Source organism: Carex rostrata, chromosome 8 (assembly GCF_964058835.1).
Source record: "Carex rostrata chromosome 8, lpCarRost1.2, whole genome shotgun sequence".
Lineage (NCBI taxonomy): Eukaryota > Viridiplantae > Streptophyta > Magnoliopsida > Poales > Cyperaceae > Carex > Carex rostrata.
Window position 1 is genome coordinate 12957248 of NC_135925.1, and position 15894 is coordinate 12973141.

The window sequence follows — 15894 nt, forward strand, 5'->3', positions numbered from 1 at the left end:
CGAACTGTTGTACGGAGGGGCTCTATGCTATGCATAAGATGCTAGCATATTCCGTTAGAATCACATGTGAAAAATATAGTTGTTGAGTGTTGACAATCTCATAAAGTCCATTGAACTTTTCATTAAATGGTACTCCAAGTCCAAGAGCAACCAGTTTTTTTCAACTCCCAGTCCAGTAGACCAGCACCTGGAATTCACATCCCCTCAGGTAACCGGACTGAGTACAATTGAATCAGACGGTTCAAATTGTTCTATTTAACTTGGCACGAATCTCAAAGCAAAAAATAATCCTACCCCTCTGTCATTCCGAATCCCGACCAAATGAGAGTAAATCTGATCCGTCTGTTACAATTGTGTTGAGTCAGGTACCTGGGAGGATACGGATCCCAGCGCCTGACATTCTCTGAAAGGTTGCTCTCTCTCTCTCTCTCTCTGTCCTCCAAAACCATGAGGAAGCTAGCTAGTTACCAACTTACCATTACATCTACTCCACCACTTCTCCAACTTTTATCTAACCACCGATTCCATCATTTCAAGTACTGAGGTTAGACCAACTGAATGTATCTTACTGTTTCTTATTTAAATTTAAATCATGGTTTACAGTGATCTCTTACGGTGCTTTGGTCATGGAGACGTGCAATTCTTTAATCGGTAAAATGATAATTTATTAATATACATTAGTAATTTGACCAAATCGAGATCAGTTTAGTTAATACGTTGGTCGTCCCTTAGTTCGAGAAAGAGAGAGAGAGAGAGAGACAGAGACCTGATCTGAAGTGCTCAGATCGAGATGGCCACCATTAAGGTACGCCAAAACAAGAATTTCCGAAACAATTGAAATTTTTTCTGATGTTGGATGTTTTTCTCTTCCATCGAATTTTTGATCTATTTAGTTTGGTTGCTCTTTTGAATTTGAGCTTTTCTGGAAAGGTTTTTTTAGATTAATTTGAGTTTATTTACGTTGGTAGTTGTTTGTATAAACATGACACCCTCTCTTGATACTGTTGTTTTAGGTATGAATGTGACATTTTTGTATGCAAATGTTATACTGTACTTTTTGCATAGCTTGTTTTTATGGCTTGCCATAGGGAAATCCATGCTTTCATTCTCTCTTTGTTTATTTATTTTTTGTGCCCGGAGAGAGGGAGAGAGGGAGAGAGGGAGAGAGGGAGAGAGGGAGAGGCTTGGGAAAGTGGGTAGTCCATGTAAACTTTTTGAGACATTAGAGCTAGTGCTGGTTAAATGTGCTTTCAAATCCGCAATGCAAATGGATTGAATGTGAATTATATTAGAATTGGTGAGTGCTAATAATTATGTGTCTGTAACTTATTATATTTTAGCATATGACATTTTATATCTGAATTTCACACATTGTGAGGTTATTTCTGAAGGTGGTTTGTAAGGTTTTCAATAAGTTCTTTTGTAATAAAGTAACTATTAGGAGTCTTGTTATAATGTTATGGTACCGATGAAAGATTTGGGACTGGTACCAGACCTCCTAGTGCCATGGCCTTGCCATTGTACCCAAAAATAAAATGAAGAACAAAAACACATCAACTATAGCCTTACCATGCAGTGCATACTGCTACCATACCGAGTAGAAATCCTGAACATGGTATGTCTGTGGTACCATCTGGCATACCGTTCTATTCAAGTTCCATGGCATTGATGAACTTTGTTCATCTTCATTATTGTTGTAACAGCAGACACTAGATTGATATATATTTTTTTTTTTCAGCACACGTACTCCTCCCTCGTAAAACAAAAATTACAAAAAAATACAACAGGTGTATATTCGAAGCAGACAAAGGCAAATATGGCTGTTTCCATGCGGGACCTGGACCCAGCTTTTCAGGGAGCTGGCCAAAAAGCGTATCCGTTTATTTCTATTCTTTAGATTTTCATCATTATACAATAAAATTTTAATCTTCATTTTATTGAGTTTCCCATAGTAAAGGTGATCTAATTTTAATTTCTATAATTACCATGTGATCCTTAATATCTGGTAGTGGGTTAGAAATTTGGCGAATTGAAAATTCCCGACCAGTACTTGTGCCGAAATCTTCTCATGGAAAATTTTTCATGAGCGATGCATATATCATTCTAAAGGTAAACCCTGTACTTCCTACAAAGTTCAAGAAATTGAATTTCAGTTAAATTCTTTAATCTTCACAAAACTTTTATTTACTGAAATTTTTATTATGTCAAATAGACTACCGCGTTGAAAAATGGATCTTTGCGGCATGAAATTCACTATTGGCTTGGTAAAGATACTACTCAGGTCAGATCTCAAACCAAAAGGTTAAGAATTGGTATGCACTGACTTCTATTGTACCATAATTGGTGCATATCAAAACTGTTTAACTTGTTTAGTTTTGTTCTTCACACAATTGGATGTGTAGCTAATTTTGGATAACTTGAGCACAATATAAAAAAAGAATTACAAGCCAATTGCATGTTTTGGTAATAGTTACTTCTAATTTATAATAAGTTTGGGCTTAATTCCACAATTTTACAAAACAATGTTTAGTTTTGTTCCTCACACAATAGGTAATGTTCTTCCTTGTCCATGTCACTTGTATGATAATCACTTGTGTAATAATGTCAGAAATTGAAAATTTCCCGTCACAACTCACAGAACATCCCACAATTTAGTTTTTTCTAATGACAACAGAAGCGATCATATTGGAGTTAGATGCCACTAACCATAGCATCGAAGTACAAGACTAAAATGGGGCTAAGTAGAAAACTGATGGTTACTTGCCAAAGTACAGCTTTTGAATACTGTAGGATTGATCTAAGATAATAAATCTAACTGGATCTTGATTCATAATAGGGTCTTTGAGTTAAAACCATTGAAACTGATTCCTTCTTAATTTTAATATAGGAAGTTGCAGGGACTGCAGCAGTTATAACTGTAGAGCTAGATGCAGCACTAGGGGGCCGAGCAGTACAGTACAGGGAAGTGCAAGGAAATGAGACGGAGAAATTTCTTTCTTATTTCAAGCCATGTATTATTCCCCAGAAAGGCGGTGCAACATCTGGATCTAAGCATAGCGAGATGAGTGAGCGAGACCATGTTACACGATTGTTCGTTTGCAGAGGGAAACATGTAGTTCATGTTAAAGAGGTAAATTCCCTTTTTTTTTCGTGAAAATTACTTTTGTAACCCGCAAAACAAGGATATCTGCTACTGCAACATAGTAGTACTGCCAAACAAGATGGAAAAATACGACAAATTTTACGGGGGATGTTCCCCTTTTATAGAAACGTATTATGTGAAAAGATACTTTAAAGAGTTTTAGGGGCGTGCATGAAATTTATCCTTCTCTTTTTATTACTTCTTTATTTTTATAATCGCCGTTTTTTTTTGGCTTGGAGGGTTTGGGGGGGGGGGGGGGGGGGTTATAATTGTTTTGAGGTTTTAGGCAAACTCGGACTTCATCCTGAATAACTCTCATTTTCATTTGTGCATCAAAAAATAAGTTTTTCCTTTTGGAGTAGGTCCCTTTTGCACGGTCATCCTTGAATCATGATGATATATTCATTCTAGACACCAAGTCCAAGATATTTCAGTTTAACGGGTCGAACACATCTATTCAAGAGCGGGCTAAAGCTCTTGAGGTGGTTCAGTACATCAAAGACACATACCATGATGGCAAGTGCGGAGTGGCCGCTGTAGGTAAGTTATTTTCTCCTATCCACATTGTAAATTGATCAAAAGTTGGCATTGGAAAATCTAATCCATAAATAAACCAAACTTAGTTATACAAGCACTGGCATTATCTTTGAAGTTTGTTCAGTCAATGCTTCTTGCAATAATGCCTGTACATATGCATGCACACATCAAAACTCTGAACTCTGAAGTAAATGTTGGGGTTCCTGCATAAGAAAGGTAAACTTACGATGAAAAATTAATCATCCGAGCAATGATTTTTTATAAATATTTCTCTAATGGTTGTTGGTTCCAAATAAGAGAAAGGTTAGGTGGTGTGATATCTGATACAATTTGCACAACTCCATCTGTGAATCATTAACTAATTGTTTCTTTTGTTCTGAAAAAAAAAGAGGATGGGAGACTGATGGCAGATGCAGATGCTGGTGAGTTTTGGGTTTTTTTTGGTGGCTTCGCGCCTCTTCCCAGAAAAGCTGCCTCATCTGACGATAATGGCAAAATTGACAATGTTTTGTCCACCAAATTGCTTCGGTATAACAAATCTACACTCCTTCCTTTTTCCATCTCTTGATATGTAACCTATTCGCTTGTGCACTTGTGCTAGTGTTCCCAAAGTAGGAATTCTAGTCAAAATAAGGATATCAGAAATAATTTTCTTCTTAGCTTGAATTCTTTCTAATTGTTCCTTTACTCTTGTAGTGTAAGTAAAGGACAAACAATTCCTCTGGGTGGTGAAAACTTGATAAGAGAGATGCTAGAAACAAACAAGTGTTATTTGTTAGATTGTGGCTCTGAAATTTATGTTTGGATGGGACGGGATACCTCACTGGAAGCTAGGAAGAGTGCTAGTGCAGCTGCTGAGGTAATTTTATATTTTTTCTTAGCTTTTAATTCATTGTTTTTTTAATCCATATCATCTAGAGAAGTTGCAATTCATTCCCAACTTAACCCAATCCCTCAAGGGTAGCGGGATTAAGTGGAGGATTAATGAATAGCTTTATTATTGCTCTTGCTTGGTATAAGAGCTCTCCAACTTCATCCCTCTCCCGGACATAACCCAATAATTTAATAGCCTCAACTGAATCCCCTTAGGCAACCGCAGTCATAAGCCTGACTCAACCCATTAATCTCTAGTTGCGCTATTAAGCATTAGTTTAACTTTAAATAACTTTATATTTTGAATTGTGTTTAATCCATATTAGTCTCAATTTTCTCTCCTAATGATACCGCACGTAATTAAACCCTGATAACATGTTAGTGCATTCTTTCAGGATTAGTTCTCCTTTGTCTCCAAAGGACTCAGATAAAATAACTTTTCAAGATATTTGTATATGTCATTTTATATATGTAGGAATTGCTTCGTGAACCAGGCCGGCATAAAGCCAATGTGATACGAATTATAGAGGGATTTGAGACAGCTGTTTTCAAGTCAAAGTTCGATAGATGGCCCCAAGCTGCTACTGTGGCAGTCTCCGAGGAGGGCAGAGGAAAAGTTGCTGGTTTGTACTCAATCCATCTCTTCCATTATAATGCTGGTACTATACAGTACCAGTTATCCAACTTTGTGTTTAGCCAGTTAATCCTGTTGGTGCATTAAGCCTTAACCTAATCAAGTGTCAATTTAACTCTGGTAAACCTCATTTACCTTTAATTCTGCAACCATGCCTGAATCAAGCCTCAATTGACCTAATTCAACCTCAATTAAGTCTTACTTCTGCAACTATGCCTCAATATTGCTAGTAGAGCATAAATAAAGAGAGAAAAAGGCAAATATGTTGCTATGTCATAGTAGTCAACTTATATTGGTTCTTTTTGTATTATATCTATATCTATACCTAATCAGTGCAGTATCTGGCAAATTTATTAACATTGAGTTTCTTTGTTCACATGGTTTAACACTTCTTTGATTATTTCTCTTTGATAGCACTTTTAAGGAGGCAAGGGTTAAATGTGAAAGGCCTCTTGAAGGCTACACCAGTGAAAGAAGAACCTCAACCTTATATTGATTGTACTGGCAACTTACAGGTGCTTTTCCATATGATATTCATTTTAGTCCCTATTCCCTCTGCTTGGTTATAATTTGTACCTAAAACTTCCTTGAATGGAAACTTTCTGAAATTTAATTGCAGGTATGGAGAGTGAATGGAAAAGAGAAGTCACTTCTATCAGCAAATGACCAATTTAAATTTTACAGAGGTGATTGCTATATATTTCAATATACATATTCTGGTGATGAAAAAGATGAGTATATCATTGGAACATGGATTGGCAAGAGAAGTACTGAGGTATACCTATTTCTGTTTTTGTTTAAATTTTTCCTATTATACCCTCAACTTGTTTTCTGTGTTATTTTTGCTATCTTATTCTTTGGATGATTATAAACCTCCTAATTACAAATTGAAACTATTTTCCGGGAGATAAAAAAGGAAGAGAACGTGGGATAACAGGCTTGAGAGACTGGTAAATTTATCTTACACAACAAGAATTGACAACTTGCAGGAAGAGAGAAATGCAGTAATATCACTTGCTAACAAGATGGTGGAATCTGTTAAATTTCAGGCTACCCAGGTCAGTAAAAAAATGTTAAATGTTAAATGTGACAACTATATTGTGGTCCCTTTGTCCAATAACATATGTTTCATTTTCAGGCACGTCTTTATGATGGGAAGGAGCCCATTCAATTCTTTGTCATCTTCCAAACTTTTATAGTTTACAAGGTACATATTTGTTTCAATTCTATTTTTATTTATTTTTAATCACCAACTAGCAATTAATAAGTCTGGTATGTTTTATATAGGGAGGTCTTAGTTCTGGATACAAGAGTTTTATTTCTGAAAATGCCTCTCGCGATGAGATATATTCAGAAAATGGACTAGGACTATTTCGGGTTCAAGGCACAGGACCAGAGAATATGCAAGCTATTCAAGTTGATCCGGTATTATGTCAACTCTTTTCTGTTCTTTTTTGTTATTTTCTATTTTCCTGTAGCAAGTTTGAAGATGATGAAAATAATTCTTGCCTTGCATTGAATAAATCACAACTGTTGCATTTTATCAATCTTGCAATTAGCACCAAAAGACTAAGAAAAGACAAAAAATGCCAAAAGAAATAAAAGTGTAAAATTCATTACATAAGCTCATAACCCAGTTTCTTCTTAATAAACAGTGGTTATTGCTAGCAATCTCAAAGGAATCTAACTCTGCTTCAACTGACCCTCAACTGTCTACTTTTCTTTTTACATGTTGATGTGTTTATTTTATCAGGTGGCATCGTCTCTTAATTCGTCTTATTGTTACATATTACATAATGGCAACACAGTTTTTACATGGACTGGAAGTCTCACGACAACCGTGGACCAAGAGCTGGCAGAAAGGATGCTAGATCTTATTAAGGTCATAAAAAGAGAAAATACCATTTTTGTTAATAGCAATAAACTTCCTAGAATTTCGGTTTTGGTAGTTCTGGAATATTTAATCATTTTCACTACAAGTCTGTTCGCTTCCTTTAATAATATCTGTACATAATATAACAATGGATTTATATAGGGAGGGAGGGAGGGAGGGAGAGAGAGAGTTAACGAGTACAAATTTAGTGGAACTTGTGTTAGTAACTAATGCTAAAGCTATCGTAACTACCAGAATTCAACTGTGAAGTTTGGATTGACTTTAGTTGTATAGTGATATCGAATATTTGCGTATATACAGCCCAATATGCAATCAAGAGTGCAGAGAGAAGGATCAGAAACGGAACAATTTTGGTACTCGTTGGGTGGCAAATCAGAATATCCGAGCCAAAAGCTCGTCAGAGAAACTGAAACTGATCCCCATCTTTTCTCTTCTTCTTTCTCTCAAGGTAAATATCAGATATGTTTTATTTTCTCTTTGTTCATTCCATGTTTGGCATCTACACTTGAAATAAATCTTCTGTAAACTCAGAAGTTAAAAACATTATGAATTTATTTATATTTTCATTGTCTGACATATTTTTCTCTCTCTTCTTGCTCAAAATAATATGATCAACATGAAGACAAATTGAAGGTATGAATCACTGAGTTGCGTCTCTATTGTTTCTTTATGTAACATATTCAGGAATTGTTACAATTCACATAATTGCAGGTCAATGAAATATTTAACTTCACGCAAGATGATTTAATGACAGAAGATATATTTATTTTGGATTGCCACACTTATGTATGTGTTTGGGTTGGCCAACAAGTCCATCCAGAAAGCCGCTCACAAGTTTTAAGAATCGGGGAGGTACTACTCTATATCATCTCTTGCTTTTGCTTTGTTTGTTTCTTTCATTTTTGCTTTATTTTTTTTTGCTTTTTACTATCTATGATTGGAAATTTTTGCATCCTGCAATGTTAAAACTTTCACTGAAAGATATGGCAAGGATATGATTCATGGTAAGGGTTTTTTGCAGTTGCACCAATTATTTCGTGATTTTTTTTAATGTGCAGGTTGTTCTTACTTTTCTTATATTTGCTACTGATTGTCCAAAATCTTCTAGATTTAGCTAATAATACTGACCTTTAAATTAATGCGAACAACTTTTGTTTGAATGCTAGATTTGTAAACAAGATCGAAATATTAGTTCCAGCTTGGTCTTATGCTTTTCCTTAATGTTGGTTGTAAGGTGCAGAATCCCATAGTAACCAGTCAGTGTTTTGTGAATTGTAAAACCAAAAGTTGTGAATATAATAATTTCTCAACTGCCACTCCTCCCCCGTCCCTAACCTTTTAATCCTTTTTGTGTTTACCAGAAATTTGTTGAAAATGATGTACTAATGGAAGATTTCTCACGGGAAACACCGATTTATGTTATCAACGAAGGGTGTGAACCTCCATTCTTCACTCGGTTTTTCACATGGAACCCTGCAAAATTCACGGTATGTAGACGGGCAACTATCAAACATGTCCATGCCCTTTCAAATGTCACTTGTGCTTTTTTAGATTATTTACTTGTTACCATATTTTGCCACTAATGCAACTATCTGTTGTATTTATCTAGAGTTATTTTACAGAATACAGATTAAATGAATTATTATTTCTTTCCTGGCAGATGCACGGTAACTCGTTTCAGCGGAAGTTGGCTATCCTGAAAAATGGTGTAACAGCAACATTAGATGTAAGTTTATGTATCTTAATAGTAAATACTAAGATAACCTTCATGACATTATTAAATAGATAAATGAGGTCCAATAGACGTTGTCAGCAATGTAAAATCAAAGGAAACAACCGTTCAGTGAAAATTCTGAAACTAATAACGGATTTTATTTCTGGATTTGGTAATTGATAGGTATAGTTTAAAGAAAAGAAGAAGAAAAACAATAAAAAGAAATATGCTTCTCTAAAATGATAAGAGCCATTATACCCAGTATGCTAGTAGTTAAAACCTATTCATGCCTTTAAACAGACGAGGTTCCGTGCATAGGGTACCTGCGTATCTTTAGTTTGTGTTATGCTTGGTAAAGGAATTAATTGTCTTGATAACCTCCATTGTGCTTCCATATCAACCGCACCTTTTGAAATGGCTCATAAAAGTTGGATGATGTGGAAGATTTTTGTGCACTGAATTTAGGTTTTTTTTTTTTATAACCTCCATCTCCCGAATTCGCATGCTCTAAGATATCCTAGACTTTGAGTGATTTTTTGGAAAATCTCAACCTTTCAAATACATTCTGCACGAATCTCAAAGCACAAATAATACTGCCCCCCTGCGCTATCCCCGAATAGGAACCGTACATGGTGGTCATGCAAGTTGAGATATCTCAGAGGATACGCATTCCCATTTGCCATGGTCTTTCACAAAATAAAAAGAGATTTTTTTGAGTTTTTTTAATACAAATAAAAAATTATCTGCAATCTTGTAAACTTCCAGGGACGCATGGAGAATTGCCAGTTTGACACAGATCAATCTAAATTTTATATTTCCTCTCTCAAGTACTTCACAAGTGGATATACCAATTTCACTGCAATGATCTTTTCATTTTCATCATCATTATTTTAATGCAGAATATTCAAGTGTTCAATAAAATGCATGTGCTAGTATTTTAGCTCTTGTATTCAGAATTAACCTAATGGATGGATCTAACTAGCAATTACACTTTGGCAAATTAATGTTTCCCACTTTTTTTCATCAGAAGCCGAAGAGACGTACACAGATTACATCACATACTGGCCGCTCAAGCGTACCTGACAATGCACAAGGCAGGTCTAGTAGGAGCATGTCTTTCAGCCCAGACCGGGTACGTGTCAGAGGCCGATCCCCAGCATTTAATGCCCTAGCTGCAAATTTTGAGAAACCTGACCGCAACCTCTCAACCCCACCCCCAGTGGTCAGAAAATTGCAACCAAGATCCCTCTCACCTGACCCCTCAAAAATACAACCGCCTCCCAAGGCAGCAGCAATTGCAGCTCTGTCGTCATCTTTTGAGAAGCCTCCAACTCAAAACCTCATCCCAAGGGTGGTTAAAGGTACATATGCTTACACTTTATTAAGGGACATTACGTCACCTTTTTTGAACGGTAAATATCCATGTCTTGATTGTAATAGGATATTTTTCTATTAGTATGAGAATAATTCTTTATAATGGGACATTTACATACTGAAATGGCAATCAAATGACAAAATCAACCAAATCAAACTGCAAATACTCCCATACATATTTGTTATTTTCAAAATCACCCACAATATTTTCGCCAAATTGAAATTCTGTTGTGGTAAGCGAATGGATTCCAATGTTGCGTCCAACTATAAGATGAATTGTATATAGAGAATTATTGGGTTTATAGAAAAAAGGATTGCATGCTCTCTTTTTTAATTTAATTTAGGTTTTGAAGCTGTCTATTATTTCTAAATAGCCAAAATATATCTGATGTTAATTGCAAACATGAGACACGTATATAATTTGGTAAAACATTCAGATTAACCTGCAAAGGATATGTTATTTCATGATCTAATTAATTATTAAACAAGCTCAATATTTAGTAGGTTGTTCATTTATTTGATTTGTTTGACTTTCAATTTTATGGGTTATGAAGTGAGCCCCAAGAGCCAACCAACCAGTGTAGTTGCAAATAACAAAACACAAACGGAATCCAAAAACAACAGCAATGGGAAGGATAGCCTCGCAATAATGAGCAAGAGGTTAGGAGCATTTACAATACAAGAAGATGTCAAAGAAGGAGAGCCAGAGGATGAGGAAGGGCTCACTCTATACCCATATCATCGCCTCATAACAGGATCTACTGATCCGGCACCTGGAATTGATGCCACCAAGCGAGAGGTACAAATCTCTCTCTCTTTCCCACCCCCTCCTCTTTTCCATTCGGATCTTTATTGGTGCATAACATTTCTTTTCCTGGTACGATACAGACATACCTCTCTTCAGCTGAGTTCCGGGAGAAGTTTGGGATGGCAAAGGAGGCTTTTACAAAACTACCAAAATGGAAGCAAAACAGGCTAAAGATGGCCCTTCTGCTATTTTAATTTAATTTTGCCCCTTGAAATCTAGAGAATAGTGGTATAGTCCTGGCAGGATTGGAGGAGTCTGGTTCTGGGACCTACTTGGTAGTTGATGTGCAAGTCCAAGGGGGACAGCATCAGTGCCTTTTTAGCTGCTTCTGCTCCCAATTTCGTGCTTTCTACGTTTTTTTGAAAAAAAAAAAAATCCCCCCCACTCTTTTTTTTTTTTCCTTTCAACAACGTCGACAGATGTGATTGGTTTGTTCATACAGCCCTTCTTCCTCAAGGTTAGAGGAGGTTTGCTTGTGAGGTTACCTTTTTTCTTTGTTTGCTTAATTGATTGTGAGTATTTTTGTATAAAATAATGCATGCATTGTAATTTAGTTTGGAAATGCTTGTATTTAGTCGAAGCAAAGAAAAAGCTTGTATATAAGAGCGTGGCTTCTGCTCATTTTTTTTGGATTTTGCATTACTTGTGTTGATAGTTGAAGCTTTCAGAAGTTTTTTATTGTGGGTCAACGCTGTAATACATTTGCTTTCAATTTTGAACAAGTTTACAAGAAACTTAATGGAACTTGCTAGAATAAACGCAGTGCAACTATAACGATGCTGGATCTCTCTGTTTTTTTTCTTTTTTTAAATTCATAACCAGGTTGGATCTCAGTGGAGGAAAAAAGGGTCGAGTCTCCTTATAAATTGAAAAATTTGTAATTTTATTCATTAAATTTAAAACTAATAAATTTTGTACGTATCAATATTTTTGTAAGTTTTTACTATTTTTTTAAATTTATTGAAAAGCACTGTTTTTGGATGGTCCAGAATTGTCAGATCAAGTGATTTTCTAAATATCTAAAAAAATAGTAATTTTCTTTTAAAAAATGTAAAATTTGGTCTCCAAACACATTAATATAGAGAACAAGATGAACGTTTCGGATCGACCGTTAGGATTTGAAAACTCGAATATAAAGCCGTAGCATTGCGCCAAATCGTAATATGCGTAGTACCATAGACTCACTCTACCATTATTATCTTCATCTTTTTGAACATTCATAACAATTATTGAAATCATCCTGAAATGCAGTATTGTCTCTTTTATTGCTTTTTTTTTAAAAAAAATCTGGCCTAAAAATTTGAAGGATAACGAAATAAATTTTGAAAGACAAAAATAAACAAAATAACAAAAATCTACTGATGTAATATATCAAAATGTTAATTTTTCAAACTTCAGTATCAGTTTTTGTTTTGGTATCTTTCATGACCCATAGGCCTTGCAACATTCCTTCACTAACGAATCTAAACATTTCTTCACCGCTTGAAATCCTTTCCTGACTATTCCTGTCTCACCCTTGAGTTTTCCCAAAATTTGCCAGTAAGTGTGTTGTTTGTATAGCAGGCTCCTGAATTTTTTTTTTTTTAAAATAGAACTGTTTTAATCTTTTTAACGAAACAAATAATGTTTGCGGTAAAGTTATAAAATATCCTTAGAATCGGTGGAGCTATTTTCAGACCATGATGGTGTTAATTTTAGATAAATGTGAAGTTTTTTGCTCCACCGATTCTAGAGATCAATGGAAAAAATAGTTTTTTGCCTCTCAGTGGAGTCTTTTTTTATCCCTAGGATCAGTGGAATCACATAACCACAGTCAAAACCAGTATGACATACCAGTAACACTTCTTCATAGTATTTGAGACATCAGCATGCTCTGCCACTTTCTTCCCATTACAGCATCATTTCTGCTCCTCCATATGGCCCATGCCATGCCAATATGCCATGCACATGAATCAAGCGACATCCAGATGTGAGAATTCTTTATATGTCAAAATGCTACATATCTTTATAGTACCTTACCATACAGAATGAAATCTAACACGAATCTTAAAACAAAATTCCTATAATCCAAATACTATAATTCAGACACTGAAATTATTTTGGCACAGCAGGAGTTATTCTACGCTGTGGGATACTACAGATAATACTGACACTATCCTCTCAGCCAAGTTACTCGAATTTTCTTAGAATCTTTCCACAAACCTTTGTCAAAATCGGACCTACTCCGGTTCCATGGGTTCAATCATTGTCCGATCTGCTTTAAGATGCATACATTCCACTTTAAAATTTGTACAGGTCTGCTTCAATTTTCATGCGCACAGATCTGAAAGCGGATCAAACAGTCTTGGAGCTCAGTGGACCCAAAAGTAGGTCCGATCCGATGGGTATCGGACCTACTCCATTCTCTCCTTGAACATATTCATCCAGAATTATGATTAATACAACTTGCAACATATACGATCAATAGATTCAAATTTACCCATAAACTTTCTTCAGTTGGTATTTAAGCTTGGTGCGCTTGATTAAAAATTTGGCAGCATAAATTTGGAAGGCGCAACAAAAAGAAGGCACCTAACAATCGTGTTAGCTGCAACAAATCTTTAGGCACAATGCAAAAGGTATCAGAGTTACTATAATTAACAAAATACCCGTTCGGAGCGCCAAATTAATGAATCTGTGATCATTAAATTAAATAAAAATTAAATGAGTTAAAAATTGTCTGTTAAAATACAACATAAATTTCAATTTGCAAAATCAGAAAAAAAAATAAAAAATGAAGATCGCAATTATACAATGCAGACAGACTTTTGTCAGAAATTAGAAAATGTGACCAGATATTGTGGCATTGGAATAACGAAGATGAATATTCAAGCAATCTTCGTCTGGTCAAAGATTAATTTAGGCTCTATGCGGCAGACAAATCGCCATTAATGTGGCAATCGCTGTTGACTCTTATTTAGAGCCCAATAGTTTTAATTTACAACAAAGTAGAAATATATAATAGAGAAATAATTAATAACAGTCCAATTCCATCAAAACTAGATAATTTGCCACGAGATTATAAATTAACCTCCGAAACGATTCAAAATTGAAACATAAAAATCAAACAAATCTACAACGAAAAAGAAAAATCTTAAAAATGTTTGCAAGAGACTAATTTACGTAGTATAACGGAGAGGCGGCTCCATTCGGATAGATAAAATAGATCGCTAGATTTATATAAGCAAACGTTTGTTGCTCAATTTAGATTTTCTTTTGAAACCCTAGGCCTATTTACGGCCCAACAAGATATTCAATTTTCGTGCTCGATTTATTTTGATTGTTATTCTTAAGTAGGCCCCAAATTCTATTGAAACGGACGGTCCAGATTTAATATCAGCTGGTGACTGTTCGGGATAACAGAGGGGCATTATTATTTGTGCTTTGATATTCGTGCCAAGTTAAAATTCCAATCTTAGACCGTCTAATTTGATTGTACTCAGTCAGGTAACCTGAGGAAATGTGAATTCACATCTCTTGCACCATCTAAATTTCTGATATTATAAATTTTATTATTTCTTCTCATCAACAGTTTCAATAAAATTAACCTACAAGTTCATACTTTTTATGCAATACTTGAAGATGACAAGTGATATATATTAATTGGATTGCTCTAATAGAACATTTATTCAGTCTAACTTTTGTATCCTTCAAACAATTCAAATTTTAAAAGCCACAAATTAAAGCATGGGAAGTCGTTCTAGTCGCTTTTGTATGGTATAATAAAAGACGTTCAAAAGGCAAAAAAAAAAGGAAACTTAAGATATTAAGAAGTAAATAGACGTTAGCGGAATTTGTTGTTTTTATTTAACTAATTATCTACAATCCTACAAATATAAATAGAAAAATATTTTAACGGACGTATAACATACTTTAAAAGACGTTAGCGCAATATCTTGTTTTTATTTACCTAATTAATCCTCTACAAGCCTACAAATATTAATTATAGAAAGTACTTTAACGGATGTATAACACACTTCCTTTTGAAATAAATAGAGACCCTCAAAAGCAAATATCACATAGTAAGAGAAATAAAAAGAGGTAGCATCATATTTGTTCATATTTTATGAAATCATCTTTTGGTATGAAAGTCGGCATTTCTCTAGGAAATGTCATATAGGACATATAGTATAATTATTTGGCGAGGTGCAGTTTAAATCAAATATATATAGGTTCGTTATGGATAAAGAGGATTTATGATTGACTTAAACTGCAACTCGCCAAATAATTATGGCAGTTGTCCAACATTAGTCTTTTTTTTAGAGAAAGAAATGTCTACGTTTATACCAAAGATGATTTCGTAAATTAAAAGATCTTTCTCTGAATTTTAAACCAATGATTTATATGATTTTCCACGAAGTTTGATGAGCTGAACATCATATGTTTATATTTTAAAATTAGTAAGTAGCACATTTTATTTGTTTAAGTTGTCGTTATTAAAAAAAAAATGTTATCTATATATGTGTTCTCTGCCTCCTATGTCAAAAAGATTATAGTCCGATGGATCAATGGACATCGAACACGAATCTGCATCCTCTGCATTAACGCACCGTTTGAGTTTAGTTATGGACAGTTCAATCAGAATCCGAATTAATTAAATCCACATTTGTAATACAAGGATTTTTTAATTATGACTTGTGCTAGTTTGAAATGAACAGATGGGATTTAAACTCAAATGATGCGTTAATGCAGAGGATATGAATTGCACAGTCCGTGTCCCTTCAGATATGTGAGGTACAATTTTAAAAAATGAACGGCCCGGATTAATACAAATCAGATCAAATTTAATTCGGTGCCCATTGAAATTGTAGGGTGCATGCTTTGAGATTCGTGCCATGTTAAGAGAATGGCCTGGCCCTGGTCCCTGGAGTGATACAGA

At 34.9% G+C, this 15894-nt stretch overlaps 1 protein-coding gene across 1 annotated transcript; it reads left to right on the forward strand.

Moving 5' to 3' along the window:
- The first annotated feature begins 691 nt into the window (after positions 1-691).
- LOC144558284 (villin-3-like) lies at positions 692-11567 on the forward strand. Its single transcript, XM_078307094.1, has 23 exons — positions 692-805; positions 1739-1872; positions 2010-2109; positions 2213-2281; positions 2888-3130; positions 3505-3682; positions 4069-4207; positions 4376-4538; positions 5028-5175; positions 5601-5701; positions 5806-5961; positions 6176-6244; positions 6325-6393; positions 6474-6611; positions 6940-7068; positions 7381-7528; positions 7703-7713; positions 7792-7932; positions 8442-8567; positions 8741-8806; positions 9822-10155; positions 10723-10967; positions 11057-11567. The coding sequence occupies exons 1-23, from the start codon at positions 791-793 to the stop codon at positions 11168-11170; spliced, it is 3036 nt and encodes a 1011-aa protein (XP_078163220.1). The 5' UTR covers positions 692-790; the 3' UTR covers positions 11171-11567.
- Positions 11568-15894: the final 4327 nt, after the last annotated feature.